Source organism: Mixophyes fleayi, chromosome 7, assembly GCF_038048845.1.
Source record: "Mixophyes fleayi isolate aMixFle1 chromosome 7, aMixFle1.hap1, whole genome shotgun sequence".
NCBI classification, from domain to species: domain Eukaryota; kingdom Metazoa; phylum Chordata; class Amphibia; order Anura; family Limnodynastidae; genus Mixophyes; species Mixophyes fleayi.
The window spans coordinates 24,661,217-24,677,413 of record NC_134408.1 but is presented as its reverse complement, the minus strand read 5'-3'; the positions used below and the strand labels follow the sequence as shown (position 1 = coordinate 24,677,413).

At 42.3% G+C, this 16,197-nt stretch overlaps 2 protein-coding genes across 3 annotated transcripts in view; one reads left to right on the top strand and one right to left on the bottom strand.

Annotated features, from left to right (window-relative positions):
* Positions 1 to 9,318, top strand: part of NLRC3 (NLR family CARD domain containing 3) — a 37,206-nt gene extending 27,888 nt beyond the window's left edge. Inside the window, exons 11-19 of the mRNA XM_075179406.1 lie at positions 70 to 153; positions 1,595 to 1,678; positions 1,809 to 1,892; positions 2,532 to 2,615; positions 2,760 to 2,843; positions 4,793 to 4,876; positions 5,854 to 5,937; positions 6,060 to 6,143; positions 8,831 to 9,318. Coding sequence (XP_075035507.1) covers positions 70 to 153; positions 1,595 to 1,678; positions 1,809 to 1,892; positions 2,532 to 2,615; positions 2,760 to 2,843; positions 4,793 to 4,876; positions 5,854 to 5,937; positions 6,060 to 6,143; positions 8,831 to 8,921 — 763 coding nt within the window. The 3' untranslated portion in view covers positions 8,922 to 9,318. The remainder of the gene's footprint in view (positions 1 to 69; positions 154 to 1,594; positions 1,679 to 1,808; positions 1,893 to 2,531; positions 2,616 to 2,759; positions 2,844 to 4,792; positions 4,877 to 5,853; positions 5,938 to 6,059; positions 6,144 to 8,830) is intronic.
* CLUAP1 (clusterin associated protein 1) overlaps positions 9,156 to 16,197 on the bottom strand; it is a 56,005-nt gene continuing 48,963 nt past the window's right edge. The window contains exons 10-13 of one of the 2 annotated variants that reach the window (XM_075179408.1): positions 13,468 to 13,581; positions 10,877 to 10,926; positions 9,857 to 9,913; positions 9,156 to 9,637 (exon numbers count right to left, since the gene is read on the bottom strand). In XM_075179408.1, coding sequence (XP_075035509.1) covers positions 9,461 to 9,637; positions 9,857 to 9,913; positions 10,877 to 10,926; positions 13,468 to 13,581 — 398 coding nt within the window. In that variant the 3' untranslated portion in view covers positions 9,156 to 9,460. The remainder of the gene's footprint in view (positions 9,638 to 9,856; positions 9,914 to 10,876; positions 10,927 to 13,467; positions 13,582 to 16,197) is intronic. The other variant, XM_075179409.1, reaches the window with a different exon arrangement.

Sequence of the window (16,197 nt, the reverse complement as noted above, 5' to 3'; positions counted from 1 at the left end):
TGGATCTCTTTCCTGTAGGCCTCCAGTAATTTCTTAGACGTTTTATTTTTACTGAAATAATTTGTTTAGTCTACAGAGTAATTCCATCAGCAATCATGGCCTGAAATCCTTGACCTACGGCTTGAGCCAGAATCACAGCCTGAAACGCCTTAAGTGAGTCTTTTAACTTTTTTCGAATCCTGTAAATGTGTTTTAAGATGATAATCACCTTAATTTAAGTATTGTATTGAACCATATCTATAAAAGCCCAGTTCCTTGGAGAATACACTGAGAAAGCTGTATCACATGAAGTAGTAATGTTCTATGCCTGCCCTCCCATCTAGAGCTGCCCAGGTCTGGAGAGCTTTCTCTGGTGGCTTCCATTGTTTGATATCACTTCCATCAGTAAGTCGGCTTTGGTCAATTATGACTGTGATGTGACTATCTGTAGAACTTGGAACTCAGGTACATTGGGAGAGTTATTTCCAGAACAGATATGCGTGCATCAGAGATGTGCGCACAGGGTGAGGGTTAGAACGATTTCAGTTATATATTAAAGCAGTTCTCCACCTTATTGTTTTCTTGGTAATTTTTTGTTGCATTTCATTATCAATAATCATCCACTGCAATTTATCAGATAACATGAATAAAACAGAACAACAAAAATCCACCTCTTGAAGTGCTTGTAAGTTATTTCTAGGATGACTATTTATTCAATCCTGGGAGTGCACTAATATTGACTGTCTGGGGAGTGCACCCCCAGGATTAAATAAATAGTCATCCTAGAAATAACTTGTTTGATTTTTGTTATTATGTTTTATCCATGTTATCTGATAAATTGCAGTGGATGAGTATTTTATATGTTGTGGAAATGCAATGGTTATGTGTTATTGATGTTTACTTACATTAATTTCATGTTTTAATTACAAATTGGTTGGTGTTTTGTAATAGTCAGAAAACGGCGTCTTTTCTTTGTCCCCCTTTTTTTCTTGTGATTTGTCTTCACCATTTTGGTTATAGCACAAACTATTCCATAAGAGGGCGGCTGTTCTCTGTTATTTTACCAATGAATGTATGAATTGTCTTAATCTTTAAAGAGAATAAGAAGTGAGGTATAATTTACCCAGAAGGGCGTCCAATCAATACACTGCAGTGAAATTCTGAAGGTATTGTGTTGCTTTGTTCCATTTTCAATAATGGTTCTGATATCAAGTACATTTATCAAACATTCTAAAATGGAACAGTGGAGATGTTGCCCATAGCAACCAGATTCCAGCTATTGCTTTCTAGAATGTACTAGATAATTGATAGCCAGTATCGGATTGGTTGCTATGGGCTACAAAAATACTTTTCCTTTTTTAGGTTTTGATAATCTACTCCCAAATGTAAATACCTGGAAATGTATCCATTTATGGCATCTTGCCTCGTACACCACATAGCTAGAATTGCAGCTCTTTATTGTGAACACCAACCTATTTTTTAGGACAAACACTGCTCATTATAGCAGAGATGTCAGCCATATGATAGTTGGTAGACCACAGTAGGTGCTCCTTCTCGGTGCTGCACTCCTTTTTCTGGTTTCTCACACACTTGTGTTTTGTTCCCCGTTCACCAGCTTGCGAGAGAATTCTATCAGCATTGAGGGCGCCCAGGCTCTGGCACAGTCGCTACAGAAATACACCACTCTGGCACACTTGGAGTAAGTGAGGTCCTGTAATGAAGTGGTCCAACCTTGCGTCTGTCTAATGCTTGCATTTTATTTTATGGCTATGTATCTGATCTTTGACAGCATACAAATAAAATGCTGTATCTGTACCCCATACCTACAGCCTGACTGCAAATCTGCTGCATGATGAGGGGGTAGAGGCTCTTTCTAGAGCATTGAGAGAGAACCGGAGCCTGGTGTCTCTACAGTAAGTTCCTACATTAAAATAAAAGCATACTTGAATATTTTCTCCGATTTAAAGATAACGAAAGAAACATTGAGAGAGACCTTGTTTTTAAGTATGTACATCATATATAGTTGAGCCCAAATTATATATTAGCCAGATGTTGTCACAAAATGCTTTTTTTATTTACAATTTGACATTTATTTCCTCCTTTTCAAATTTTTTTAATGCAATTTTTCTTCATTCTGTTTTAAAGGCAGTATTAACAGTTGAATACTCAAATATAGACAATGTTGGCAAAACCACCAAAATAAGTGTATCATGTCTTAATAAAACAATCCCCTTTTCAATTTCTGATCTGATGCCAATCTTATTCTATCCAAATTGATACACTTATTAGGCAATTACAGGAGAAAGATTATCCCTGTTTTCTGTAACTTTGTAGAGAACAATAAAGGTAACATATTTACAAAAAAATACATTTCTGGGTGTGACACAGAGGTAAGGTTGACAGACAAGAAGTCTTGATGAATGATGACCTTGTACATTTGTTTGTCAGATTCCTATCACTTCCATATACACTGCTATATCCCAGTGTGTGACAAATATACCAAGCTCTTAATGCTAACCATTAACACCTTCTCCTTCCCATCTCTCTTCCAGTCTCCAGTGGAATTTGCTGCTTGTGGGGTCAGCGCGCTCGCTTGCAAGTGCCCTGAGAGTAAACCAGTGTCTACGTTGCTTAGAGTAAGTGTGCACTGAACTTAAGGTTGTCAAGCACACTGTAACAAAGCAATGATGTAGTGCTCTGTGTACAGACATGTATGTATATGAAGCAACAAGTGATGCAGGTTTTAGTTGACATTAATGTGTAAATGCTGTGAATTTTAGCTTGCAGGAAAATGCCATCGGCGATGAGGGTGTGTCTGCGTTATCTAATGCCCTGCAGGAGAACTCTACTCTCGCCGCTCTCTAGTAAGTCCTGCAAGTAATGACTCAGCATGAATATTTATGAACTAATGTGTAAGCAAGGAGAAGGTAAAATCAGCAAGTAGGGAGGACATGGTATAATGAGCATGAGAGAGTGTAACCATACGTAAAATGCTATGTTACAGTGTGCATAACGGATCCCTGTATTAAACCTCCCTGTGCCACAAACTTAACCGATCCCAAAATAGTCATTGATTTCTTGACTTAGGTTGGCTATGGCCAACTGATGCTGACAAGGAGGTTTGCCACTAAGAGGTTGGGATATAGCTTATTGGTCAGTGAGTACATTAAGTTACCCCAACACAATATCCCTATTAGATCTGATCTACGTAATCCTTCATGGCACCTATCTCAGTGGGGAGTCCCAGGGGCGCACAGAGGATTGTCGGAGGGGGGGGGGTTTCTCCCCGCCGACCCAAAAAAAAAAATAATAAAAAAAAAAATTAATTGAGATAGTTTCGCCAGCGCTGTCCTATACAGCAGCCGCGGCGCTGTCTAAGCGTCTGCGGCGGTGCTGTATACAATACAGCGCCGCGGCTGCTGTATAGGACAGTGGCCACTTAGTTAGCGCAGGGGGGGTTTCTAGAGACTCAGAAACCCCCCCTGCGTGCGCCACTGAGTCCACAGGAAGATAGGGAACATACTATAGCCCAGATCAACACTACAAGATAACAACCACCAACAGTCAACAGTAGTGGCCCCAATTCCCCCCTTTGTATGGGACTTAAGAGCACTGGAATAAAAGGGGAAAAAGAGGGAAGTGGAAGCTTGAGAAGACCATACTGAATAGGAGTACAAAGGATAGCAGTGAACAGTTTTAAAGAAGGATTATGTGAAATGATCAGATGTGGAGAAAGCGGAGGTGAAATGAGGGGGTGTGGGGAAGGGTGAGATGAACAGAGCAGTCTTGAAAAAGGGTGATGCCAAACGTTTGGATCAGAAGAAAGATATGGTGAGATGAGCGGACGTGGGGGAATGGTGAGATGAGCGGGTGTGGGGGAATGGTGAGATGAGCGGGTGAGGGGGAATGTTGTAACGGTGAGATGAGTGGGTGTGGGGGAAAGGTGAGATGATGAGATGAGTGGGTGAAGGGAATGGTGAGATGAGCGGACATGGGGTGGGGGAATGGTGAGATGAGTGGACATGGGGTGGGGGAATGGTGAGATGAGCGGGTGAGGGGGAATGTTGTAACGGTGAGATGAGTGGGTGTGGGGGAATGGTGAGATGATGAGATGAGTGGGTGTGGGGGAAGGGAATGGTGAGATGAGCGGACATGGGGTGGGAGAATGGTGAGATGAGCAGGCATGGGGTGGGGAAGTGGCGAGATGAGAGCGGGAGTGTGGGGGAATGGTAAGATGGGGGGGCGTGGGGGAATGGCGAGATGAGCGGGCGTGGGGGGAGGGTGAGGTGAGATGAGCAGGTATAAAGAGAATAATCACCAAACACTGACACTGTGGAATGCTGGTATAAATTAAGGTATAGGTAGGTAGAGGTTTTTTTATGTGGCATTGTATTTATATGAGATTTTTTTTTACCATTCATTTCCAGGTTGTTGACAGTAGGATTAAAAACTAAAATCTACAAATCGGACAATATAATTGCCCAGTTGCAGCTCACTTAACCAACCATTCTTCAACATTGCCATTTGACAATCACTATATAAAATACACAAATCAAAACATCACTTGGAACCAACACATGTCCAGTAATTGATAACTGTGTCATACAATTTAAGTCCTAATATTAAATACAGTATTTCTGCTCTGAAGACATTGCTAGTTTGTCATCTAATTACATTGTTCATCGATTGAAGTATTTGTCAGCGTCTTGCCAATAAGAACTCAATTTAGGGTAAATGTCAGCACATAGGATTGTAGTGTTATACATTCTTGTATGTGTGTTGCATTGAATATTGATCAGTGATGATGTCACAGTCTGCAGGGAGCAGCTATTGGACATTCTGGGGCACAGTCACTTGCGGAGGCTCTAAAGGTGAACAAGGGTCTAAACACTCTCGAGTGAGTATCTGCGGGGGAGAAGAGTTTGGGGAAACTGTTTATTCTATTATGAACATAAAAATTCATGTACATTTTGAGGCCTTACAATATATGCTACAAAGTCATTTAGAGCAGGTCTGTGATGCTCTTTTTGCAAATGTACATTGTATTTATAAAGCTACAAAAAAACAAACATGCGTTTATTCTTCCCGCTAATGTGTCCTTTTGATGAAAAGTGCACGGTTTAGTGTATCAACATAGTGGACACTGAGAATGCAATATTTTTTAGCATCTTCTGATGGGACTAACTTGGTGGATGGTAGTGTAGTGTTCTTTGTTAAATGTGAAATGATGTGTCATTTAAATCTTGTAGCAGTGTTTGTTCTGAAAAAAGGAAAAGTTGTAACTATTTAAGAATGTGGCCCAAAAGTTATGGTACGCAGGCTGTGAAGTTTTTAACTTAGCCAGTATTCATCTTCCCAGCTGGGTCTACAATTCCCAAAATGGGGGCGTGTAAAAGTAGGCTTGTTCCTGTCTATGTGCAAGGCTGACACAAAGCTTAATTTGTATAAAGTTAAATGCGCTGCACAGCCATATATTTTGCCATTAGTAAATTAACCTTACTGTGTACCAACCAATAGACTAAAAGCATGTTTTACAATTATTCATATAAAAAAGTAAAATGACAACTCCCCTGACCTCAAAGCCACTGTTTAAAAGCACATTTGCAGGCACACTCGGCCCCTATAAAAAACAGTTCCCATATACAGTGCACCATAGTTCCTCAACAACCCAAGCATGGGACACCCCTGGGCTCCATTCCTCGATCACAGGAAGACTGAGCGTTGGGTCCTCCTGCTATAGCGTAAACCAACCCCAGACTGGTCAGAGCAGCAGTTTTAAATAAAACAAGATTTACAGATAAGTTATTCTGTAAAATACAGAGTTACTACAGGATTGTATAATCTAGTAACAAACAGGTTTATGTCCCTCTATAGTCTACGAGGGAACAACATTGGCCTTCGAGGAGCCAAAGCCTTGGGTGGGGCACTGAAGGTTAACCGCACTCTGCAGACGCTAAAGTAAGTACCGGTTGTCTGAGCAATGGATGTAGGAGGATTCTACAACGTATTAATAAGGGATTACAGCCAATACCTCCATCCACTGTATTGAGCTACACAGCTAACAGCCCTTCTTTTTCCAGTTTGCAAGAAAATTCCATCGGTCTGGATGGCGCTATCTGTTTGGCCAATGCTGTTTCTGGGAACTATTCTCTAGTCTCCCTCAGGTATGTCTTCATATACCGGTATCCTCTCCCTTACATGGAATCACCGATATTAGCAAGATTCACTTGGCTCTCATCTGTCTCTCAGAACCTTATTGTGCAGGGGTCACTACTCCAGTCTACTCAAGATTGTGTGTAAAATAAAATATTGCAGCTAATTGGACAGCTCTGCAGATGGTCCTTAAATCAGCCTTTTACATCTGAGAGTTGCCTGTATAGCATTGCATGTGTAGAGATGCATCAGAGGTATCCTTTGTCGTGCTACTCACAAGAGCTGCACAAACGTACACCCACACTGCAAACGCTTCTTGTAAAATCATGCAGCCATTTATTGCCACTTGATAAGGAAACGTGTAGATAAGCGCAAAACGGCCACGTCAGCAGTTTCCACTCTGCAACAGCACAATAGTTTTAAAGCCGATTGGTGGAGACCGGGCCTCGACCTTTGCCTGTTGGATGCAAATGGCGTGCTATTGACAGTAGAGTGCATATGGTAGAGAACAGTTCTAAACGTATTCCAACCAATGTAATAAAAATATTGAAATGCACCATAGTGTCACGTGTAATAAATCAGCTGCCGTGGTCCCTCACTGCCAGGATTTAGCCAAAGACGAGGACTGAACGACAGAGTGTTTCAGGAGAAAAATGTTGAATTTAATGAAAGGAATTTTTTCCCCCTCGAAAGTGCTGGTGCGTGGTATTTGTACATTGTCTGCCATGTGCCCGTCTATCTGGACCCGGAATGCCCAGCGACACTGTTCACGCAGGGGGTTGAGATGCACCCCTGTATGAATTAGGCAGACAGCTTGCAGCATGTAATTAGGTGCACATCGCACCTGTTTGTTTTCTAGGTCCTAAATAACTCCCAGAAACTATTATACAAATGAGAAAAGTGAAGTGTAAGGGAGGGGAAGTGTTTCATAAAACCATGTTTACAATTAAAATAAAAGTGTTTTTGTTTTTAACAATGCCTACAGCATATCTAAATTGAAGTGCACACAGATGAGGCCAGTTACAGAGCACAGCGGAGGCGCACTGCAAGACACAGTGATTGTGTACTGGTGGCTCTGCCCAGTGTGTATGATGGTGTACACCTAATCGTCCCTCTCGGGTAAAAACCTAGGAGTACGGAGAGGCGCACTATGCAAAATCCAACCTCCTATTACTTTAGTATCACCCCTTTCAATAAAACAAACTTTTCTGTTTTTCACTTCAAATGCAGCTCAGTTTAGTCTCCTTTGTGGCTTACATTAATAATCCCTGGAGTGAGTGGACATCGGTCGTTACTTCATATGGCAATTATGTGTGTTGAACTTTTTATGACTTGCTTGGAGTGCACCTGGAAAAGTATAGGACGAGGCCGGATGACTGCCAGCCATGAGTTGGCGCATCCAGGTGGTGATCCAAACTCCCGACCAAGTATGTATAAGATGACTGGCAGAAGCTCACATTCTATACTGAACAAAGCAGGACTTGTACTGGATGTCATGATCTGCGGCACTACTAATAGGATGAGCCATGGAAAGCTAAATAATAATAATAAATAATTGTTGATGATGGCCCCTGTGACTACCTAGTTGTGGGGGACTGTTGTCAAATTGTGGGTATATTTTTACACAGTCGGTGAAAATATTGATCATTTTAATGTAAAAGAGATGTAATTAAATTTCAGAGCCACATCATCTGATCATGTAATAGTAAATTTACATATCAGCCAAACAACTCTGAATCACAAATGACACATCAATTAATAGACAGTTGGCAGACATTAATTGGTCAACTTAACTATTTTTGCCATCTGTCTACACTGGAGCCTGGAGCAGTTCTGGTGCCTCTTTCATTATACGTAACAGGAGCCGAGTTATATATGCCTCCAGCTGCTGCACGCGGCCCACCTTCTTCTCCACCTCGGCGTCACTACCTAGTCTCCAGATAATCAGAGTATAACTGGTATTTAGTGTGCTTGGTACCGACTAGCAAGCTGTGTGTATATGCGCTGCCAGCACTGGAATACTTCATGCCAGTGGCTTAGATTGGAGTGGCACTATGACATTTATCTATATATCTTCATTTCTTTTGGGTTGTTTTTTTTTGTGTGTTACACTCATTAAAAAAATATCTGATTTAAAAAAAAAAAAAAAAAAAAAAAAAAAGTAAAGTTCTGGCTATGCCCAGGCTGAGGGGTGCACCTAAATACGTGCCCTCTCCACACTGATCAACTTTCTGCACTGCTCCGCAAAATGAGAAGCATGTGTGAGCCTACCTCGTACTTTACTAGGAACACTTTCACTGTGCCCCAATTTCCCAATGCCAAGTGGGTCCAAAACTAAGTGAAGGAGAATCTGCGCTTGGTACAGGACCTCCTGTGAATGCAGTGGGCTGAAACAATTAAGACTGCAGCAGTTCACTTTGATGAATAACATCACTCAGACGCTTCATACATCCACAGGCTGCAGTCCCATAACAATATGGAGGCCTCAGCGGTACGTAGACAGCAGGAGCAGGTTGGGTTATGTTCTAGCACCGCAATAGTGTCACTGCCCAAGAAGATCTGACGGGGGACATTTTTATTTGTAACCCCCCTCTCTCTTTATCACAACCACAGGTGACATTGTGTATTTATTGTTCCTATGAAATTAAAGATACTGGTTAACAAAAATAACACTTTTTATTGTTTTTTTGTTATTTAGTTTGCAGGGGAACCACATTGGTCAGTCTGGAGCCAAGGTGATTTCCCATACCCTGAGGAACGACGCCCCACACTGCACAGTGAACATATGAGACGTGTCAACCGGCTGTGGATTCTAGAATAGAAGGTTTGGGTCACTGTGACACTGTCATTCTGAGCTGAGAACACTCAAACTACAGACTTGTAGGTGACACCGGAGACTCTGGGGGAGGACAGTCGGCCAGCATCACCATAGCGATAGGCCCCGCTATCCTTGGGGTAAAGAGATCAGCAAAATAATAATACATTTTTACTTTTTCCCTTCAAAATTGATACTGACAATGTAGTAAATTATTTCACCTGTAATTTTTCTATAATTTTATTTTCTTGTGTTCAGGTTATTGTGTAACATTATAATAAATGTTTTCATTTGTTAATCTTTTATTTTCTTTAAACAAAATGCTTGATAGTTGGGGACAATAAATACAGGGAAAATGTGCTGAGTGATTTGGGAACGGGGGGAGAGCAAGAAGCATATAAGTGATGTGGGTGAGGGTTTTGGGCACAGAATATGAAGTGTTATAGGCAGCGTGTTCCACTTTTATGGAAATGTGAGGAGACAGGAAACAAAAAATTCCCTTGGGAACCATGTTTAAAAATCATTGTCACTCTCCACAAATGACTCTGTTTGCGGTGCTCGTCGGCTGGGTTTACCCAAGCTTTTGCTGGGCCCTCTCACCCTCATGATAGCCGCCTCCTCCTCCTCCTCGTCATCATCATCTTCATCCTCCTCATCATCCACATCCATCTCGCTGTCGTCCAATGAATCCTGAAAGAAGATGTGATTAACTGAACAGCAGATGTTGGGAACATAGTGAACCACTAAAAAACAGATGTCCCAGAATGCAATGGTCCGAACCTCCTCAGTAACCATCGCTGCACCTCCAGAGATCAGTGAGATCACTCTGGATTTCTGTTTACAGAGAACAAGGTCCTACTAGGTACAAGTTCACTGTCCTGGGAGGTGTCATAAGGGACATTTACCAACCTGCTTCTGGGCGGTGAGAGCCTCCGAGCTACTTATCACGGCAGGACTGGCTCCCGCCTTCAAGTAATGACAGCAAGGAAATAAAAAAAACATAAAACAACACATGGGATATGCAATGAAAGCTGAGAATTAACTAATAATCTTGACTAGAGTGAAGAAAATAAATTAAATGGAACAGGAGACAGATTACAATGAGAGATGATGAATATAATTAAGCCATTACTTCATAACTTTTCTATCCCAGAAGTCCATTTGCGCAAGTCACGAATATATATCTATATCTATCTATCTATCTATCTATCTATCTATCTATCTACAGACCGCTACTTTGGAATTTTGTTCTATGGGATAGTTTTATTTTAAAGCACCGAAACTCAAAATTATTTTTTTGTATGTTACATTGTCACAAAACCATTTAAAGCCCCCCCCCCCTCCCCTCTCCCCCGAAATATGCTTTTTGCATCGGTATTTTATGTTTTGTGGAAGCGCTAATGTTTACGCTGGTAAATAACAATTGGCAAACGAGGACACAATGCCTTATAATTGGCCTCCACTAGTGAATTATTAAAATAACTCACATTTTCCTCATAAACACACACCAATTAGGGATCATTACACAGGTTATGATAAATTGTAGTGACTTTGTTCAGCCACTAGGTTGTGCAGTAGCTTATAGTAAAGAGATAATAAAACTGCACTAACACCTAGGTGAATATTTTCCTCTGGTGCCCCCTCCTCATAGCTGGAGCCCTGGAGGGCTTCTACATGCAGCAGATTATCCTGAGGTTCAGCCGCAAACAATACACCTGTGATTGGTCCTCCCAAACATACCCCCTCCCCTTCGTCTTGTTTTGATGTTTGGAGGTTAAAATCAGTGATCAGCAAATTGTTTCATACATAAAACATCCAACTAGTATACATAGAAGAAGACTTCTAGGTTTGAACATCCCAAGATGTTAAGAATGCGTCTTGTGGTGCACTGTTACCCCCCCTGGCTGATACCACCTTAAGGTCACTTACCTCATCACTGTCTCCTCCAATCATAGTGCCCACAATGTGTCCGCCCCTTCCTGTAAGGACATAAGAAATCGTTTAGGAACTGACGTAAATCACAAGTAACAAAAATCACAATAGTGATGTTGACATGTTAAAGCAGTGATGGGCAACCGGAGACACGTCAGGGGCTGCTTGGGCGGCCCTCTAACCTTCAAAAGGGCCGCACATTACGCTTATGCTCAGTAATAAGGTAAAACAATATATTTAATCACATCTATCTGTAATAACATACCATCAGGCATTAAGTTACAAGCTATAACAAACATCTGACAATAAAGCAGGAAAGAGCTGGGGTACGCAGGGAAAGGCTCGAGGGAGGGTGGGGGGCTGTTGCCCATCGTTGTGGTAAAAGTTACGTAACCTAGTCAAATAAACTGTACAATAGTAAACCATACTTGCCAACATTTTTTTTTCTTTTTCCGGGAGATGCCGGCTGGGACGTGGGCGTGCAGGGGGCGGGGCTGCGAAATCGCGTCATTTTGGCCCCGCCCCCGTGACGGAATGACGCAAATCGCGTCATTTTACAGTGGGGGCGGGGCTAAACGCCGCGATTCCGGGTGAATCGCGGCGTTTAAACTAAATTTTTCCCCCTTCCTATCAGGGAGATTGCCACACTCGTCCGGGAGACTCTCGCAAAATGCGGGAGTCTCCCGGACAATCCGGGAGAGTTGGCAAGTATGTAGTAAACTCATGCAGGACTCCATTTTTTTGTAGCCCAGCAACACCCACATAAGACAATTTGTAATTGGTTTATTGTGTCTAACAGATTTTCCCAGTATATAAAATGACTAAACCCATATTATCTATACAGTAAAATAAAATACTGCCTCCTAAAATATCCAGTCCTGTATACCTCTATGTACCAGATATTATAATGTCTGCATTACTGAAACATGAACTGGATGGGACATACACAAAGATCACTGTACAGTACTGCGAGAATATATAATGTATAAGGGGAGAGTTATTGTGTTGTAACATCTGATAAAGGAGATTGGTCAGGTAAATGGGCCTCTTATAATACACCAGGAAACCATATAAATGGTGTAAATTATAGCAAACTGCAAAATCCCCATATGTAAAGTGATGGTTCGACTCTGTGTCGACTATACATAATAATAGATTTACTTTTAGAAATGACAGGCAGCGCAGATCAATAAAGAACTAGTCTTTATATTGTGCCTGGAAGTGAGTCAGAGAGAGTGGCCACAGTGGGCATTATCCAGAGTATGGGCGCAGCGGGCATTATCCAGAGTATGGGCACTGCCAGCCAGTAACAGACATAGAAAACACTAGCATCCACAGTAACATTTTATAGTCACTGCACAGCAAGATAAATATATAAATATGTATTTACTGTGGCCCTGAAACAGACCGTGGTAGCTCACAGATACATATATTGCATGCATGAGTATAGCAATGGAGATTCAAGGTCACTTTGTCTACAACATCTTAAAGAGAAGGACACTTACATGTCTGTATACTATGTATATATCAGATGGACCAATGCAGCTTGATCCCTTACCAGAGCTGAATAGGTTTCAGATATAAAAACTGGGCACTTGCCCTGACAAATACACGGTTACTAAGGGACTTAACAACTCATCTATAATGACATTTGTGTTAACAGTGGGACCTGCAGGCTGTAGCAACCTAATGCTCGGATAGGGAGTCATTCAGAGTTGGGCAGTTTTGTATCCCGAACACACAAAACAGAGGCTGCAAAATTGTGTTCTTACCTATGTATTCTGAGTTGCACGTATATGATATATGTATACACTTCAAGAGTATATTGACGGGCTGCGTACTAGATACACCAGTTATCTATCGATAATGATGACTGGAAATTCAAATGTGAAAAAAAAAACCCAGAGAAATGGGGAACCAAACACCAGAGCTTATAGGCTGGGCTGTGTCCCCCGCAAAACCTGCAACAAGCACCAGGCTAAGATGAGCCAACTATACCAGGGAGACCCGCAGTGTGATCAGCACAGGACTGAAGTCCCTAGAAAGATTGGATGTGCACATTTTAAATAAAATGCAGAGCCTACACATTCTAGTGAACTCCAGCCCCGTGCTTATAGCACTGGGGCTCACTTCAAACTCCCCAGCACCACCTAGAGGCTGGGGTAATAAGATAAATAGTATAAAATAGTGCTTTAGTGTGTGGCACTATTGGTCTTAGAAAGTACTGCCAACCACCTACTTTATGGGCATGCTGGCACTTGTACAACTACCTCTATAGATGTAGGGGGCCCCAACTTACATTGAACTTTACATTTTGCACCAATCATTTTGGACTTCTGTTCAACTCTAATGAGGCCAATATTATGTCTTCTCTGTCTTAATGCTGTTACATAACACAGCCATACCCTGTACCAGACCTGGCCAACCTGTGGCTCTCCAGATGTTTGCAAAACTACAAGTCCCAGAATACCTTGCCAGCTATTTGCTGGTTATCTCAGGCAAAGCATGCTGGGGCTTGTAGTTTTAGAACACCTGGAGAACCAAAGGTTGGCCAGACCTGTCCTATATATTAGAAGTCTTTATAATACCTTGAGTGGGTATGCTGCGCCCCATATGCAGCTTTCCAGGTCTCCTTTCTTCATCCTCTGTGTCGTCAGAACCTTCATCCTCCTGGATCTCACTGTCCGAATCTTCATTGCTGTCTGGTGTTGTGAGAGAAAGAGGTGGCAGGATGTGGTTACACTTTAATAAAGACTCAAAATACATCAATACATGCCAGGTATTATATTTTATTTACATGCGCCACAGAAGGTCCACAGCGCTGTACGTGACATTTGCAGTAGTATACAATAAACAGACAGCAACGATCCATAACACATATATAATACATGAAAAACAAAATAATACAAATGCCTGACATACTGATTAAACACATTAAACAAAGATAACTTGGTAATGCAGATCAAGTTATTTACAGGACACTGAATGAGTGTGTTGGTGATGTCCAACGTGAAGTAGGCCTGTGCTGAAGAACACAGGGATGGGGAAGCAGGCCAAGGTGATGTAATAGTAGGATAACATGAGCATAAAGGGCCCTGCTTCTGAGAGCTTACATCGTAAAGGGAAGGGGAATGTATATGGTGGTAACGAGTCAGGGAGTGAAGGTGGTAGCTGAGGCAAAGGAGTCAGGAGGAGGGCTGATAGGCTTCCATAAAGAAGAGCGTCTGAAGGGTATGTGAATGAATGAAAGATGGCGGTGGTGTTAGTGGGTGATGACAGGTACGTGAATGAATGAAAGATGGCGGTGGTGTTAGTGGGTGATGACAGGTACGTGAATGAATGAAAGATGGCGGTGGTGTTAGTGGGTGATGACAGGTACGTGAATGAATGAAAGATGGCGGTGGTGTTAGTGGGTGATGACAGGTACGTGAATGAATGAAAGATGGCGCTGGTGTTAGTGGGTAATAACAGGTATGTGAATGAATGAAAGATGGCGGTGGTGTTAGTGGGTAATGACAGGTATGTGAATGAATGAAAGATGGCGGTGGTGTTAGTGGGTGATGACAGGTACGTGAATGAATGAAAGATGGCGGTGGTGTTAGTGGGTGATGACAGGTGTGTGTATTAATGAAAGATGGCGGTGGTGTTAGTGGGTGATGACAGGTACGTGAATGAATGAAACATGGCGGTGGTGTTAGTGGGTGATGACAGGTACGTGAATGAATGAAAGATGGCGGTGGTGTTAGTGGGTGATGACAGGTACGTGAATGAATGAAAGATGGCGCTGGTGTTAGTGGGTAATGACAGGTATGTGAATGAATGAAAGATGGTGGTGGTGTTAGTGGGTAATGACAGGTACGTGAATGAATGAAAGATGGCGGTGGTGTTAGTGGGTAATGACAGGTATGTGAATGAATGAAAGATGGCGGTGGTGTTAGTGGGTGATAACAGGTACGTGAATGAATGAAAGATGGCGGTGGTGTTAGTGGGTGATAACAGGTACGTGAATGAATGAAAGATGGCGGTGGTGTTAGTGGGTGATGACAGGTACGTGAATGAATGAAAGATGGCGGTGGTGTTAGTGGGTGATGACAGGTACGTGAATGAATGAAAGATGGCGGTGGTGTTAGTGGGTAATGACAGGTATGTGAATGAATGAAAGATGGCGGTGGTGTTAGTGGGTGATAACAGGTACGTGAATGAATGAAAGATGGCGGTGGTGTTAGTGGGTGATAACAGGTACGTGAATGAATGAAAGATGGCGGTGGTGTTAGTGGGTGATGACAGGTACGTGAATGAATGAAAGATGGCGGTGGTGTTAGTGGGTGATGACAGGTATGTGTATTAATGAAAGATGGCGGTGGTGTTAGTGGGTGATGACAGGTACGTGAATGAATGAAAGATGGCGGTGGTGTTAGTGGGTGATGACAGGTATGTGAATGAATGAAACATGGCGGTGGTGTTAGTGGGTGATGACAGGTATGTGAATGAATGAAACATGGCGGTGGTGTTAGTGGGTGATGACAGGTATGTGCATTAATGAAAGATGGCGGTGGTGTTAGTGGGTGATGACAGGTACGTGAATGAATGAAAGATGGCGGTGGTGTTAGTGGGTGATGACAGGTACGTGAATGAATGAAAGATGGCGGTGGTGTTAGTGGGTGATGACAGGTACGTGAATGAATGAAAGATGGCGGTGGTGTTAGTGGGTGATGACAGGTACGTGAATGAATGAAAGATGGCGGTGGTGTTAGTGGGTGATGACAGGTCTGTGAATGAATGAAAGATGGCGGTGGTGTTAGAGGGTGATGACAGGTACGTGAATGAATGAAAGATGGCGGTGGTGTTAGTGGGTGATGACAGGTACGTGAATGAGTATGAGAATGTTATTCTGCCTCTGCTCCAGAAGAACAAGTTCTATTTGTTGGTGGAGTTCTCTTGAAGAACAAGGGATTCTGAAAATGAACAAACACTCTGTGGTAAAGAACATGATTCCTACTGTGGGAATATGACTAATATAGAATAAAGTAAAGTGGGGCAGAATGAAGTGATGTGGTAGGGGACACACTAGGGTTCCTCAGCTGATCTAAGATAATGATTCCCAAGCAGAATGTCAGTACACAGTGTTAACTAGGAGAACTAGAAGAGTAAGTAGCTAATATCAGGCAATTACCCTGATCGTACAGTGTAAGGATTGATACCGGGCACGATGAGAGATAATAACTGAGGCGCTAGTAAACGCAGTCTATAGACAGCTGCAGAAGGCGATCGGACTGTGTGTGTGTTGTCATCTTCTGATCTCACTAAGTGGCTCAGTC